The sequence below is a fragment of the Trypanosoma cruzi genome, genomic scaffold (assembly GCF_000209065.1).
Source record: "Trypanosoma cruzi strain CL Brener 1047053513573 genomic scaffold, whole genome shotgun sequence".
Classification (NCBI taxonomy): domain Eukaryota; phylum Euglenozoa; class Kinetoplastea; order Trypanosomatida; family Trypanosomatidae; genus Trypanosoma; species Trypanosoma cruzi.
This window is the reverse complement of record NW_001849258.1, coordinates 1-15,433: the sequence shown is the minus strand read 5'-3', so window position 1 is coordinate 15,433 and position 15,433 is coordinate 1. Positions and strand designations below refer to the sequence as shown.

The following is a 15,433-nucleotide window of genomic DNA, read 5'->3' as shown; positions in this document are numbered from 1 at the left end:
GGGCCCCGCAAGGCGGCCGGGCCCAACCGGCCCTTGATCCACCCCGGATCTGACATGGGCACGTTGACTTGCTGTGGCGGGGTGGCGTGTTCATCTTGTGTGGCCGAGTGCGTCCTTGTCGCGCGTTTTGTTATTTTTGCCGCACGATGGGAATCATGGAAAGACGCCCCCCCGCTCTCAGCCAGGGTTCCTGCCCTTCCGCGGTCTCTCCCTTCACATCAACGCGACCAGCGACGACACCTGGGTCAGCATTGTGGTGTACCTCCCCAAATATCGAACTATGCTCTGGGGAAGATCGAACGGATTGGCGTGCTTCGCCAACTACGAGACCACGTGTGGGTCAAACTGTATGTCTCCACGATTGGAGCAGCGCGCCTCAACGCTCCCTGTTTTATGGAATGCGCCGCGGCATCCCAAGGAGCCAGAGCTCGCCCCACGTGGGCGGCCGTCAGATTCGTGAGCTTTCCGTTTTCTTGAGGTGTCCTGCGTAGCTTTATGGTGTCGGGCGCGTCCTGCCCTCGTGTCCCGGCAGACCGCGAGGCGCGGTGGGGATCCGCCCTCGCCGTCTTCGGCGCCACGGACCAATCAAAAATTAAGGTCCCGTCCGGCTACATTGTGACATTGTTGGGGGTTAAGGCCGCAATCCCGGGCCAACGACTCGCCGTTATCCACGCAAGCCGGAAAACAACACGTTCCCTCCATTCGGTCCGGCTGCGGATAACTTGATTCATCTCTTCCTTTGTCAAGGGGCGCACCTGTTTTGTCTCCGATTGCGCCGCGATATTTTGTAACCCCAAAATCATCATGCCCAGCGGGGTTCGATTCATTTCCAACATGGACCGACGCATCCTGGCGTACTGCAGTCGGGTCGATGGCGCCACATCTAATATTGCCATCAAAAAGGCCGCGCAGCTCTCCTCGTTGGTCGGCTGTTCGTGCGTGCAGCAAAAGGCTGCAAATTGCCCCGCTAGGGACATTCCCTGCTCCCACGCTGACGGCGCCCACATCTCTCGAGCGACCTCGTTTTGCTCTCTTCGTGTGGCTGGCCCAAAGCGGGGATGTCGGTGATTCGTCGTACCACAGTCGAGCGCCGTTGGCGGATAAGCTTCATCGCCCTTCTCGATGATTGCGTCGGGCAATTCAAGAGATCGGATGAAGTGTCGGCGGTTCCGTGCAACGCCTGTGAGGACTGGTGGGGGGTGGTGGAATGGATGGGGCTGCCTTCGTTCGCCCTCATAAGAAGCAGCAATTAGCTCCTCGCCGTTTCTTAACGGCCGTCCGCGCTGCGAGTAACTTCCTCCAGTTGCGTTTCGGACGTTGCTTTTAGATGTTACGTGTCCATAAACATGACATAACTGGCATCGCAACGATATTTGCGTCCCTCGTCGTTCCAAGGGAGGCTGGGTTGCCCTCGCAAAGGTGTCCGTCTGGCGAACAGCTGTGTAAAGACGGGCGAGAATGTTGAAGAGCGGGATGCCGGGGTCGGATGCCATCATGAGCTGCATCCGGAATGCATGCAGTAAGATCCTTCCCAAATTCATGAAGCGATCGGTGGGATCCCGCTCCGCTTCCAGCGCATCGATCCACGCAACCAAGCTGTCAAATACAAGTTGGGCCTGGTCTTCTGCACGTTTCAAATTTTTGTATGCGCCCCGGAGGTCTAAAAAGACTTCGGAAACGCCTTCATCCCATATACGCGGGGCCCAAGTGGTGACGCCGAATGCGCGGAACATTCGTCCCTCTTCTTCTGTAGCGGAATGATCGTCCAAAGAGAAGTGCTGGAGGGCAAAGGCATCGAGGGATGGAAATGTGGCCACCAAAATTGCCCTGAGACGTCTGGAGGAATAACCTGCCGTCTCTCTCGCGCCGGAGTTCGTTGGGCCGTGCGTGACGGCGCGCCCACAGCCATCAAGCAATGCTTTTAATGCGGTTTTTTGGTAACGCCATATTCGGCCTTATTTTGACACGCGACAGGTCTATCTGTCGAACCTCTCCGAGTGGCGGGGGCTTCTTCCCGGCCTGCCGTCTCCGCCTCCCACGCGGCTCGCCGCGCCTCTTTAGCACTAATGCGTGCCTCCCGATCCTGTAGTTGGGTGCGGGTCGCCTCCAACTGCTGTTCGCGTCCGGCAAGCGCGCACTCTCGTTCTGCAAGAAGGCCGCCGGCAACCGCAATGTTAGATTCGCGCACCGATAGGTTGTTACGCGCCTCTTCCACCTGCGAATGAGGCTGAACGCTTCCATTCTGCACGTCCACGGCGGCGTGGGCGTAGTTGTTGCTCAATCGCCCCCTTCCAGAAATGATGACCCCTCGCCTGACCTCAAACTCTGCCTTGCTCAGCCGGCCACCTCAACGTGGTGCCAGGGTCTAGTACTCTTTGCTAGAGAGGAAGCTAAGCGCCTGCTGCCCATCCGCTGCACGCGGAGAGGCAGTAGGCGCCGCTCAAACGGGTCGGAAGGGCACCAGATGGAGCCATGTACATGGCTGCCCGCGGAGCGGTATTTCCATCCGCTGCTGAATTCCATCGGCGCTTATCAGCGCTATACATACTGTTTGCGTGCCGTATGTGACGCGCAACGACAAAAGCTACTGCTAAGCGGAGACATTGAGCAGAACCCAGGCCCCATAGCAGTACTCCAGATGAACGTTTCTTGCCTCACGCCGTCAAAACTCGCAACATTAATGGTGCAAGGAGCAGACATAATAGCCATCCAGGAGACTTGGAAGTCGTCGGAGCAGATCGCCAGCATGCATACTGGAGATTATGTGCTCTATGCACAGTCGCGCATCGGCAAGGGAGGTGGTGTGGCGGTGCTGGTGCGGAAAACTCTCCGCTCCAAGCGTATACCCCTCACCATCCCCCAGCATGGCACCAGCCTTGAAGTGGTGGTGGTCCAGGTTGCTCTGGACCAGAACCGTGATCTTATCGTAGCGAGTGCCTATATGAGACCACCACCGCAAGTAACGCAATCCTTCAGGCGGTTAGTAACCTGCCTTCCAGCCTCGTCGCCGCTCCTGCTGTGTGGGGATTTCAACATGCATCATCCACAGTGGGAGCCATTCTTGGAGTCTTCTCCAAGCGAGGTTGCCGCAGAATTTTTAGAACTGTGCACGGATGCGGGACTCACCTTGGTTAACACCCCTGGTGAGATCACGTATGCTCGTGGCACAAGAGAACGATCCTGTATCGATCTGGCATGGTCAAAGCATTTGACTGTGTCAGATTGGTCAGCTTCTGTGTCGCCGCTTAGTGATCATTACATGCTAACATTTACGCTGCATCAGGCATTTATGGATACCATACCTTCGGCACCTTGGATATTCTGCAGTTGGGAGAGGCGCAAATGGGATTTATTTGTCAAGGACTTCGACGCACAACTTCCGGCATATGACTACAAAAAGCAGTCTACCGGCATTAAAGCTTTCACGAGAGCGCTTGTTACTTCGTATCGACGACATTGCCCCCGCGGCATGCACAAGGATGGTCCCAGGCTTTGGGACGACACTCTCATGGAGGCAGAGCGGATTGCTACCGACAGCAAGGCCCGCTATCTACAGTTACCGATGCCCGACCGTGAGGCAGAAATGCAACGGACAAGGAGTCAATTCTTCCTCCTACTCCGAGAGCGCTTGCGCAACACGTATCTACGTCGCATCAGCAAGTTAAATCCAGGCGAACCACTCGCATGGAAATACATTTCCGGACGAAAAAAGGCATCACTTCCACCTCCTACATCATTGTTGTTGGGAGATGGTCAACACACTTATAAAACAGCAAGGAGAGCAGCGAATGCTCTCAATCGCATCTTTTTTCCACTTCACCCCTCTCACAAGGCAGTAAGGTTTTCCAAAGGCATCAAAAGACAGAACACATCTTTGGGCATTGTTTCTTCTCTTTTTAGGCAACAGAACAACAACGAGTCTGCTGCCTCATTTACTTCATTTTCTTCTACTTATTCTAGCTCTGTGCCGCAGAACAACTACGAGTCTGCTGCCTCATTTACTTCATTTTCTTCTACTTCTTCTAGCTCTGTGCCGCAGAACAACTACGAGTCTGCCGCTTCATCTACTTTACTTTCCTCACTCTCATCTAGTTCCGAGCCACAGGATAAAAACGAAGCTGCCACCACATCTGGTTTAGTTGCTCATCTCCACTCCCCTCTTGATGCACCTTTTAATTGTACGGAACTGCTTACTGCGCTACGTACTACGCCGTATGGCAAGGCCCCCGGACCGGATGAAGTCTACAGTGAGGCACTACGACATATTTCGTCAATGGCCTTCGATTCCTTCTTCGTTGCATTAACCACAGCTGGACGACCGGTGCGATCCCGGCTGAGTGGAGACGCGCTACCATCGTCCCACTCTTAAAACCCGGTAAGTCGCCGGAACTGCTTGAGTCATATAGACCCATCAGCCTTACTTCCATTGTGAGTAAGGTTGCTGAGAAAATGGTACTGAAGAGATTGCTTTGGGTGTGGACGCCTCACCCCCACCAGTATGCATATCGTAGTATGCGTACTACGACGATGCAGCTGGCACACCTGATACACGAAGTGGAGCATAATAGAAATCATTATTTCCAAGTGAACCTTCCCAAGAAGAGCGGTATTGGTAATCAACTCCACTACAGACCCCATCGGACTCTGCTGGTGTTGGTTGATTTCAGCAAGGCTTTTGACTCCATAGATCATCGAGTCCTCAGTCGCTTGCTGGCTAATATTCCGGGGGTGAATTGTAGAAGGTGGCTTAGAAACTTTCTATGTGGTCGCTACGCGAAGAAACGAGTCGGTAACAGACGCAGTGATCGGCGTCCCATGCTGCGAGGTGTTCCTCAGGGGTCCGTACTGGGACCATATTTGTTCTCCCTTTACGTACACCCACTTCTCAATCTGCTGAACAGCTTTGCGGATGTCACAGCAGACATGTATGCGGACGACCTCTCTATTATCGTTAAGGGGCAGTCCCAGGAAGACGCCATTCCCACTGCCAACATGGTTCTTACAAAACTGCATGCGTGGAGTCAGGAAAATGGCCTGGCCATTAGCCCGTCAAAGTGTGAAGCCGCTTGGTTCACGCTCTCCACGCATACGGAGTCAGATTATGATCGTGAAGGAAGGTGGCCCCTGGTAGTGGCTGGATGTGAAATCCCAGTCATGACCATGGGGGCATCGCGAACCACGAAGCTTCTTGGCATGGATCTCGATCCACGACTGACGCTAAATGTGGCGGCTACCAAGCAGTGCGCTGCCACTTCGCAACGGATATCGCAGCTACGCTGCATAGCGCATAAAAAGGCGGGACCATCTCCACATGACCTACGCACTTTCGTCATTGGATACGGTGCTTCCAAATTACGCTATGGCAGCGAGCTCATAAGGGCAGTAGCGACGGATTCAGCGAAGAATGAAATGCAGAAGACGTACGCAACTCCGGCGCGCATTGTCATCGGAGTTCCGAGCACTGTCGACCCGGAATCCGCACTTCTAGAGGCTAATATGCCGCCGCTCCATGTCCTCTGCCTGCGCGCACGGCTCTCCGTATTTGAGAACACACGCGCATGTCAGATGGACTGGATGCGGAGACCTCCGCCTGAGCCACCGCCTCGCGCAGGTTTCCGCATCTCGCCATTATCTCGGGACGAGCTATATGCCTTCGTAGACGCGTACACAAAGGACTATGGCATCACCCAGAGCTCACTACGCGAAGAGCGGTTCTTTCGCAGCTCCATTCCCCCCTCGTTTGCGGCCTCCGCACACCGGGTCACCATTGGCGTGGAACTTCCGATAGACCACTCAATAACTGACGAGGAAGAGCTGACAAGGGAAAAGCGCAGAGTCAGCGAAGAGGCTCTAGCGCTACACAGCCATCGTTCGTGGATACTCGCGACGGATGGCGGTGTCGACGTTCCCAAGTCAGCCGGGGTTGGAATCCTGCTTCCATCCCTCAATTCATCGGAGATAATAGAAAAGGCCAGTATAAACTGCGGTGCACGCCCATGCAGCTACAGGACGGAATCCCGCGCACTGCTTCTAGCCCTGGAGAAGCTGATTATCCCTCGTATCCAACACAGGCACAAAACCCTGCTTGTGGTTACAGACAGTCAGTCTCTTCTTGCGGCTTTAAACAAGGGCCCGCTCAGTCAAACAGACTGGACGGAGGATCGGATCTGGCAGCGTCTCTTGACATTGACGTGTGCTGGCTGGTCCGTGTACCTGCAGTTTTGTTACGGACATTGTGAAGTACATGTTAACGAGCCTGCAGATCAGCATGCGACACAGACTTTGGAAACCGGACAATACACGGAACATGGAATTGCACATATATGGCATACGGATCTGCTGACATGTTTTACTACCCAGCTCACCAACAAGTGGCGTAGTACCATTCGTCAAGACACTCATCGCTACTTGCTTTGCGGCACAAGGCCATCAGATCTCAGCGGTAAGGACCTGATCACTCAGGAAGTTCTTCACCGTCAAGAACTGGTTCACCTCGCAAGGGCAAGGTGCGGCGAATCTGAGCTCTGGGGCCGACTATGCTGGGCTGTGAGAGATTGCATGAACCAATGCCGTTTCTGCAACATCTCACCAGAACAGTCTGCATATATGCGCTCTAACAATGATCCAACTGCACCGGGGACGGATGCTTTTCCCCGTCGGCAAGGGAGGAAGACGTCTCTCCAGTAAGGAGACGGACCATCACACGTCGTCGGAAGGAGAAATGTCCGTACTGTGATTCTATATTGACGGGATTCTCGAATCTCGTCAGTCACTGTCGGTCATTTCATCCGGAACATCCTCCACCGCTTCCCGAGCTCAAATGCGATTTCTGTGACATGATTTTCCCCACACGGAGAAGCACCGCACAGCACAGAAGTCGCTGCGCACACAACCCAGACGCCACACGACATCTAAACAGCAGTGCCAGGAGGCGATCTCTGCTGCCGCAGGATCAGCCTGCTTCCACAAGCACGCAAATTGGCCCGCAGGAAACCTTGCACCATCTGCTTCTAGAATGTCCAGGCACCTTGGCTGTGCGCCAACGGCTGGGCATTGAACAGGACCTCCGCACCGAAAAGTTCTCTCAATGGCAGTTGCTTTATAGCAGGAAACTTTTGTCGCTGCTCGACCACCTCTTCGGCACTCAGATGGCATTGTATAGCTAGACGCGCTGGTAAGAGTAGAAAAAAAAAAAAAAAAAAAAAAAAAAAAATAACTTGCGTGGATAACGGCGAGTCGTTGGCCCGGGATTGCGGCCTTAACCCCCAACAATGTCACAATGTAGCCGGACGGGACCTTAACTTTTGATTGGTCCGTTGCGCCGAAGACGGCGGGGCGCATCCCCACCGCGCCTCGCGGTCTGCCGGGACACGAGGGCAGGACGCGCCCGACACCATAAAGCTACGCAGGACACCTCAAGAAAACGGAAAGCTCACGAATCTGACGGCCGCCCACGTGGGGCGAGCTCTGGCTCCTTGGGATGCCGCGGCGCATTCCATAAAACAGGGAGCGTTGAGGCGCGCTGCTCCAATCGTGGAGACATACAGTTTGACCCACACGTGGTCTCGTAGTTGGCGAAGCACGCCAATCCGTTCGATCTTCCCCAGAGCATAGTTCGATATTTGGGGAGGTACACCACAATGCTGACCCAGGTGTCGTCGCTGGTCGCGTTGATGTGAAGGGAGAGACCGCGGAAGGGCAGGAACCCTGGCTGAGAGCGGGGGGGCGTCTTTCCATGATTCCCATCGTGCGGCAAAAATAACAAAACGCGCGACAAGGACGCACTCGGCCACACAAGATGAACACGCCACCCCGCCACAGCAAGTCAACGTGCCCATGTCAGATCCGGGGTGGATCAAGGGCCGGTTGGGCCCGGCCGCCTTGCGGGGCCCGTGCGGGTTTGGGGGCTCGTCGGGCGGCCCCGCCTCCCCCCGCCACCCCCCGACCAAGCGCGCGAAGCTCACGGCGGATTCCGTCGGATGACGCGCGATGGTTGAAGAAGGCGGGGGTGATCGAGGACGCTTCGTCCGCAAGAAGCGGCAGATAGATAGTATCTTTTTCGGTGAGCGTGCGGGGGCGGGGCCGCCGCTTCGCGACGACGGCGGGCCGCGTGGCCGCGCGACAAGAGCCGAAACAACCCTGGGCAGGCCACGCTCCTCTTTCGCGCGTATCCCGTCGTTTCCCGCCTGTGACGGCTGAGGCCGCTCCCTTCCCGGGTTTGAAGACGTCCTTTTTGAGGCCCCTTTTCGCGGGAGGCTCGGCATCCCTTTTGACGGCGCGGCCCCCAGCGGGGCACAAGGCCGGCACAGAAATTCTCCAGATCATCGCCTCGGCGGTGGCGGTGGCGGCGTCTTTGGTTCGCTCCCTCCGGGCCGCGCCTCCGACGGCGCGTGTCGGCGTTTTGGCCGATAATTCGAGAATTGCGGGGCGGAAAAGCGCCGCGGGAGGCCAAGGCTCCTCGGAACGCGGGTCGCCGCCGCGCCGCGGCAGGGGAGCGCGCCGGAGACGTCTCCGGCGAACGTTCCGCCGGCAGCGGTTGGCTTTGACGAGGGGTCGCGACACACCATCCGGAATGCAGTCACAGGCGGGGCGTCAAGCCCACGGAAAAGGCGACAGCGGCGGCCGTCACGGACGTGTCGCTCCATGGAAGGGGGCCGTTCTTGTTCCAGAGGCCGGCGGTGTTAAAATTGCCGGAGGGGAATGGAGGACGAAGCCTTTCCTCATCATGCGGGCCGGGGCGCGCGTGGCGCGACGGGCCCTATAGGCTTTCTCCGCCATCCCGCCGTCCACCGCCGGCGTTTGGGCGGGCAACGCTTCGCGGCAAGGAGCGGCGAATAAAAACAGCCCCAAATCACACGCCATGGCGCGGGAGCCGCGACGGATGTGCGAACTTTTTGATCCTCGCAGAGTACAGGCGTCCTTTGCCTGCCTGAGGTCTGCAGAAAACCCCGCACGCGGCATATCCCGCGGTTGTGTTTTTACACTCCGGGGCTTGGCGAAGGGGGGCGGCGGGTTCTTGTGGCTGCAGGACCCCAAAGTCTGCCACTTCTTAAGTAATAAATATATATATCCCATCCGAATAGAGTGAGCGGGCCACGATTATAGCTAGCGGACGAGGCGTGTATGCATGTATGTGCACTCGCTTGGTGTTAAACTTTGTGGATATTGTGAATTCACTCTTATTTCGCTCATCCTTTTCTTATTCCTATCTTGTTTGGCTTTTATTATTGGTAACTTCAGGACTCGTTCAGCGGCCCAGGTGGATATTCTGGCTTTCAAGCATATCTTACCTGCAATTGCTGGGGGTGAACTGATAAGGCGACATTTAGAAATTTGAATTCTGTGAATTTACCGGCGCAGGGATTTCCGGAACTTATGTTTTTGTGTTGGGGTGATCTTAACAGCCATTTGATTTAGAGCGCAAATACCGTCCCAATCAGATATATACAACAAAGCAAACTACAATACCCAAAATGTCTTTTGAAGGGTGCATTTTTACTTTGCATGGGGACCCAAATGTCTTTTTCTTATCGTAAAGATCATACTTAAGATTAACTGTTTTAAAGTAAGTCTGGCTGCGACTCTTTGCATTTTATGCGAAGAATGACCGGGGGTTTGTTTGGCATTTCCTAAAGGCAATAATGAAGCTACAAGCTGGACAGTTACCAAATTGTTAACATGCATTAGATGGTTTTTTTTTGGGGAGCGATACCACATAGTTTTTTGCAGATTCTGCTACAATAGGAGAAAGAAGGACCGACGTCTCAGAGTTACAATGAAGAAAAAGTTACAGAATGCCGGCTTCTTTTTTCGCAACGGAAATTTGGGCTCTGGCAATAAGAGTAACTGTTCAGCGTTGTCCGGTAAGAGGAATAAAAAGGCATCACCTTTTTTTGCTTGCGGGAAAAAAATGGGAATGTTTTTTTTAAATAGCTAATTAATCTTCGTTTAATAGTCATTTGTAATAATATCTATTTATTTTATTTGGTTGTTAGTAGTGTATGAACGAAGCCCGTTGTACATTTGCCTCAAATAGGGACTAAATGAATTACAAGGCTTTTGCTGATAATGTTTTTGCTTTACCAGGACATTTTCCAATTTTATATGTATAAAACCGCTTTAATTTTAATTGTATGGGACTTGCTTTTGTAGATGGCGGATAGTCTGGTCACATAATTCTGTTGGAACCAGGTAAAAAAATGTTACGAGGAGAGGTTTGGGTTTATTTTGGCTTTAATGAATAGAGAGGATTGGGCCTATAAATGTATCTGGCAGAGGGGGCGTTAGCTGTTCCGATTGATCTAGGGGATTGGTGTGTAAATTTTAACTTTAGTGAGGAGGGGAGTTCCGAGTTACTTTTTGGGACGGTTTGTTATGTGTCGTATTGGGATTTTTTTGCGCTAATAAAATTGGGTGATTTAATGAAGGTTAGGAGGGGCATTTATTGATAAAACTTGATGGGTCAGGGGCATTTATTGCAGTGAAATGCTGTCATTGTGGAGCCACATCAGCAATCTGGAGAGGTTTGCGCAAAAAAAAAAAAAAAAAAAAAAAAAAAACAAACAAACAAACAAACAAAAAAACAGCTAAGGAGCCTAATATGTCTGAAAATATGCATGGCTGAGGTTCATCTGTCAGGAAAATGCATGGATTCTTGCCGGTAATGGGAAACACCGTGCTGTAGTTGCGTGAAGCAAATGCCGAGTATCTGTCAGGCTATGGAACTCTTCTTGAACTGTGAGGCCCTTATTCTGCTGCGTTTTTAACATGTACCCTTAACTGAGAAAACTTAGCGGCTGACATTGGTAGGCAAACATAAATGGATTGTAAAAGGCTATTTGCTGGCACGGGAGTTATTTTTTAAAAGGGTCAGCTTTTTGCAAAAAAAGACAAAAAAAGGATATCAGCGCCCATACTGGTCCGGCAAATGATTTTAATAGAAATTATCACAAGGGTCTAAAAAACGAATTGGCATTTCTCTTCGGCAAAAGGAGCTTGACCTTCTTTTCCGACTTTGCATTGAAATGGCAATTTAATTTTATTTTATGCTGAGGACGAAGAGCATGATGTTTTAATAATCAATAGAAGGTGGGATGCTTTTCCTGTTCAACAACTCGTTATAAATCCTCTTTGGAAATTTTTTTTTTTTTTAGTTGGATCATTATTATAATTCTCAGGTTATAATCGTTATCTGAGACTTTTTTTTTAAAGTGGTAAATGAAAAGTTTATTGCATTTATGAAGAAATTTATTTGCTTTTGGGAGCATGAGTTGCCGGCAAACTGAGAAGAAAATTAAGAGTCCCATTTTATCCATCTGTTCAGTCATGTAACATTGTCCGGAAAACCAATTTATCAATATGAGCTTTGAGGTGTCTCGAGATGTCTTTTAGAAAAAACTTTCGATGCAATACCGAATATTCAGCTAATATACAAATTGCTTGCACTTTTTCCAATAATAAAACGCAATAACCATTATAAAAATATAAACGGTCTGTGCGACAGTTCGAGCTCTAATATGGATAGAAATACTTTGTGGCAGTCTGCCGCTGTGCATTTTTTGGGACGCTTTTTGGGTTACAGCTAATATTCTGTGAAGACGCAGCAAATACTCCAGGGAAAAATAACTGAGACGGCGAATAGGCGCGACGTATTGAAATTCAGAAAAATTATAGCGAGCCTTTTAAACTGGTGAAAAGAACAACAACAACAACAAAAAGACAGCGTTATAATATCCTCAGCGATGCGGATGACTGCGTGTAAAAAAAAAAAAAAACTTTGTTGACCGCGGCTTCATAGTTGATACGCTCTCATGCTAATGGAAAACACCAACGATTATTCTGGTTACCAGCCTCTTGCTGCCAATACGCTGGTTAAAAAAAAGCATGGCCTTTGATAGGCAACATCATGTGCACAATCTCAGCATCATTTTAACACAACGTACATGACGTTTGGAAAACTCTTCATATGCATACATATATTGGAAATAATAGCTGCATTTACGGCAGGGGACCTTTTTAAAAACTTTATCTTGTTGATATAATAAACACCATCGTTCAATCGATCAAGTAAAGAATCAGAATGAATTTTACTATGGTGGAAGCAACCACAAGCAACGGAAAGCAAATTTAGAAGCTTATATGGATAAACGTTTTCACTTTAGCTTCATCCGTTGCTTAATTAAAAATAACGCGCATAATTACAAAGAAAAAGTTAAGTTTTAGAAAAACAACAGAAATCTTAAATTTAAAAAAACACTGATTGTACAGCTTATTTTGCAAATTATACAAACAAGCTCTTAACAAATAAAAGAAATTTACACAGATAATCAAACATACAGGAATTTTGAGAAAAGGAGAAAACAAAGAAAACAGAATCAAATAAATACAAGAAAAAGATTCTCCGCGCGATAAATACCTTCAACACACCACCTTTTTAAACACAAAAAGATTACAAACTGAAGTGCCCGCGCCGTTGCCAATGTAAACACCGTGTCCGCATGCGGCGAGGCACTTGTTTTTGCTGGGCGGAGCACATTCTCCACTTTATGTAGTTGATGGTCATTTTTACCTTCGACTGTCGTTGTGTGTGTGTGTGTGTGTGTGGGCTCCTGTGCCCTTGTTGCTGTGTGTCTTCTTTGCTGCTGTGGGCCTTGGTGCCACCTCTCTCTTTCTGTTGTGGGTTTGTGTGCTTGCGCGCAGGTTGTGCAACAGTCGATAATAAGCCGAGTCAAGGAGAGCAACGAGATGGGTGCTTGTGGGTCGAAGGGCTCGACGAGCGACAAGGGGTTGGCGAGCGATAAGGACGGCAAGAACGCCAAGGACCGCAAGGAAGCGTGGGAGCGCATTCGCCAGGCGATTCCTCGTGAGAAGACCGCCGAGGCAAAACAGCGCCGCATCGAGCTCTTCAAGAAGTTCGACAAGAACGAGACTGGGAAGCTGTGCTACGATGAGGTGCACAGCGGCTGCCTCGAGGTGCTGAAGTTGGACGAGTTCACGCCGCGAGTGCGCGACATCACGAAGCGTGCGTTCGACAAGGCGAGGGCCCTGGGCAGCAAGCTGGAGAACAAGGGCTCCGAGGACTTTGTTGAATTTCTGGAGTTCCGTCTGATGCTGTGCTACATCTACGACTTCTTCGAGCTGACGGTGATGTTCGACGAGATTGACGCCTCCGGCAACATGCTGGTCGACGAGGAGGAGCTCAAGCGCGCCGTGCCCAAGCTTGAGGCGTGGGGCGCCAAGGTCGAGGATCCCGCGGCGCTGTTCAAGGAGCTCGATAAGAACGGCACTGGGTCCGTGACGTTCGACGAGTTTGCTGCGTGGGCTTCTGCAGTCAAACTGGACGCCGACGGCGACCCGGACAACGTGCCGGAGAGCGCGTGAAGCTCGCGGCCGCAGAGTGACGTGCCCGCGCCGTTGCCAATGTAAACACCGTGTCCGCATGCGGCGAGGCACTTGTTTTTGCTGTGCGGAGCACATTCTCCACTTTATGTAGTTGATGGTCATTTTTACTTTCTACTGTCGTTGTGTGTGTGTGTGTGTGTGTGTGGGCTCCTGTGCCCTTGTTGCTGTGTGTCTTCTGTGCCGCTGTGGGCCTTGGTGCCACCTCTCTCTTTCTGTTGTGGGTTTGTGTGCTTGCGCGCAGGTTGTGCAACAGTCGATAATAAGCCGAGTCAAGGAGAGCAACGAGATGGGTGCTTGTGGGTCGAAGGGCTCGACGAGCGACAAGGGGTTGGCGAGCGATAAGGACGGCAAGAACGCCAAGGACCGCAAGGAAGCGTGGGAGCGCATTCGCCAGGCGATTCCTCGTGAGAAGACCGCCGAGGCAAAACAGCGCCGCATCGAGCTCTTCAAGAAGTTCGACAAGAACGAGACTGGGAAGCTGTGCTACGATGAGGTGCACAGCGGCTGCCTCGAGGTGCTGAAGTTGGACGAGTTCACGCCGCGAGTGCGCGACATCACGAAGCGTGCGTTCGACAAGGCGAGGGCCCTGGGCAGCAAGCTGGAGAACAAGGGCTCCGAGGACTTTGTTGAATTTCTGGAGTTCCGTCTGATGCTGTGCTACATCTACGACTTCTTCGAGCTGACGGTGATGTTCGACGAGATTGACGCCTCCGGCAACATGCTGGTCGACGAGGAGGAGCTCAAGCGCGCCGTGCCCAAGCTTGAGGCGTGGGGCGCCAAGGTCGAGGATCCCGCGGCGCTGTTCAAGGAGCTCGATAAGAACGGCACTGGGTCCGTGACGTTCGACGAGTTTGCTGCGTGGGCTTCTGCAGTCAAACTGGACGCCGACGGCGACCCGGACAACGTGCCGGAGAGCGCGTGAAGCTCGCGGCCGCAGAGTGACGTGCCCGCGCCGTTGCCAATGTAAACACCGTGTCCGCATGCGGCGAGGCACTTGTTTTTGCTGTGCGGAGCACATTCTCCACTTTATGTAGTTGATGGTCATTTTTACTTTCTACTGTCGTTGTGTGTGTGTGTGTGTGTGTGGGGCTCCTGTGCCCTTGTTGCTGTGTGTCTTCTGTGCCGCTGTGGGCCTTGGTGCCACCTCTCTCTTTCTGTTGTGGGTTTGTGTGCTTGCGCGCAGGTTGTGCAACAGTCGATAATAAGCCGAGTCAAGGAGAGCAACGAGATGGGTGCTTGTGGGTCGAAGGGCTCGACGAGCGACAAGGGGTTGGCGAGCGATAAGGACGGCAAGAACGCCAAGGACCGCAAGGAAGCGTGGGAGCGCATTCGCCAGGCGATTCCTCGTGAGAAGACCGCCGAGGCAAAACAGCGCCGCATCGAGCTCTTCAAGAAGTTCGACAAGAACGAGACTGGGAAGCTGTGCTACGATGAGGTGCACAGCGGCTGCCTCGAGGTGCTGAAGTTGGACGAGTTCACGCCGCGAGTGCGCGACATCACGAAGCGTGCGTTCGACAAGGCGAGGGCCCTGGGCAGCAAGCTGGAGAACAAGGGCTCCGAGGACTTTGTTGAATTTCTGGAGTTCCGTCTGATGCTGTGCTACATCTACGACTTCTTCGAGCTGACGGTGATGTTCGACGAGATTGACGCCTCCGGCAACATGCTGGTCGACGAGGAGGAGCTCAAGCGCGCCGTGCCCAAGCTTGAGGCGTGGGGCGCCAAGGTCGAGGATCCCGCGGCGCTGTTCAAGGAGCTCGATAAGAATGGCACTGGGTCCGTGACGTTCGACGAGTTTGCTGCGTGGGCTTCTGCAGTCAAACTGGACGCCGACGGCGACCCGGACAACGTGCCGGAGAGCGCGTGAAGCTCGCGGCCGCAGAGTGACGTGCCCGCGCCGTTGCCAATGTAAACACCGTGTCCGCATGCGGCGGGGCACTTGTTTTTGCTGGGCGGAGCACATTCTCCACTTTATGTAGTTGATGGTCATTTATACTTTCTACTGTCGTTGTGTGTGTGTGTGTGTGTGTGTGGG

At 52.3% G+C, this 15,433-nt stretch overlaps 3 protein-coding genes across 3 annotated transcripts, besides 18 other annotated features; all 3 read left to right on the top strand.

Annotated features, from left to right (window-relative positions):
* Positions 1-2,865: a sequence feature (heterozygous, Esmeraldo-like haplotype).
* Positions 4-2,325: a mobile genetic element.
* Positions 2,328-7,213: a mobile genetic element.
* Positions 2,866-2,911: a sequence feature (haploid, Esmeraldo-like haplotype).
* Positions 2,912-6,637: a sequence feature (areas not merged during assembly with more than two copies in the genome that could not be assigned to a particular haplotype).
* Positions 6,638-8,242: a sequence feature (heterozygous, Esmeraldo-like haplotype).
* Positions 7,185-7,213: a microsatellite.
* Positions 7,214-9,084: a mobile genetic element.
* Positions 8,243-8,507: a sequence feature (areas merged during assembly that could not be assigned to a particular haplotype. This can correspond to areas where the two haplotypes were merged or to regions with more than two copies in the genome that were merged during assembly.).
* Positions 8,508-8,692: a sequence feature (heterozygous, non-Esmeraldo-like haplotype).
* Positions 8,693-9,130: a sequence feature (areas merged during assembly that could not be assigned to a particular haplotype. This can correspond to areas where the two haplotypes were merged or to regions with more than two copies in the genome that were merged during assembly.).
* Positions 9,006-9,079: a mobile genetic element.
* Positions 9,131-15,433: a sequence feature (heterozygous, Esmeraldo-like haplotype).
* Positions 10,532-10,583: a microsatellite.
* Positions 12,582-12,603: a microsatellite.
* On the top strand, positions 12,745-13,380 carry Tc00.1047053509391.30 (calcium-binding protein, putative; the record flags this gene model as incomplete). The annotated part of the gene is made up of 1 exon (XM_803211.1): positions 12,745-13,380. One exon carries the CDS (start codon positions 12,745-12,747, stop codon positions 13,378-13,380), a length of 636 nt encoding a protein of 211 aa, XP_808304.1.
* Positions 13,523-13,546: a microsatellite.
* On the top strand, positions 13,688-14,323 carry Tc00.1047053509391.20 (calcium-binding protein, putative; the record flags this gene model as incomplete). Its single annotated transcript, XM_803212.1, has 1 exon — positions 13,688-14,323. One exon carries the CDS (start codon positions 13,688-13,690, stop codon positions 14,321-14,323), a length of 636 nt encoding a protein of 211 aa, XP_808305.1.
* Positions 14,466-14,487: a microsatellite.
* On the top strand, positions 14,630-15,265 carry Tc00.1047053509391.10 (calcium-binding protein, putative; the record flags this gene model as incomplete). Its single annotated transcript, XM_803213.1, has 1 exon — positions 14,630-15,265. The coding sequence occupies one exon, from the start codon at positions 14,630-14,632 to the stop codon at positions 15,263-15,265; it is 636 nt and encodes a 211-aa protein (XP_808306.1).
* Positions 15,408-15,431: a microsatellite.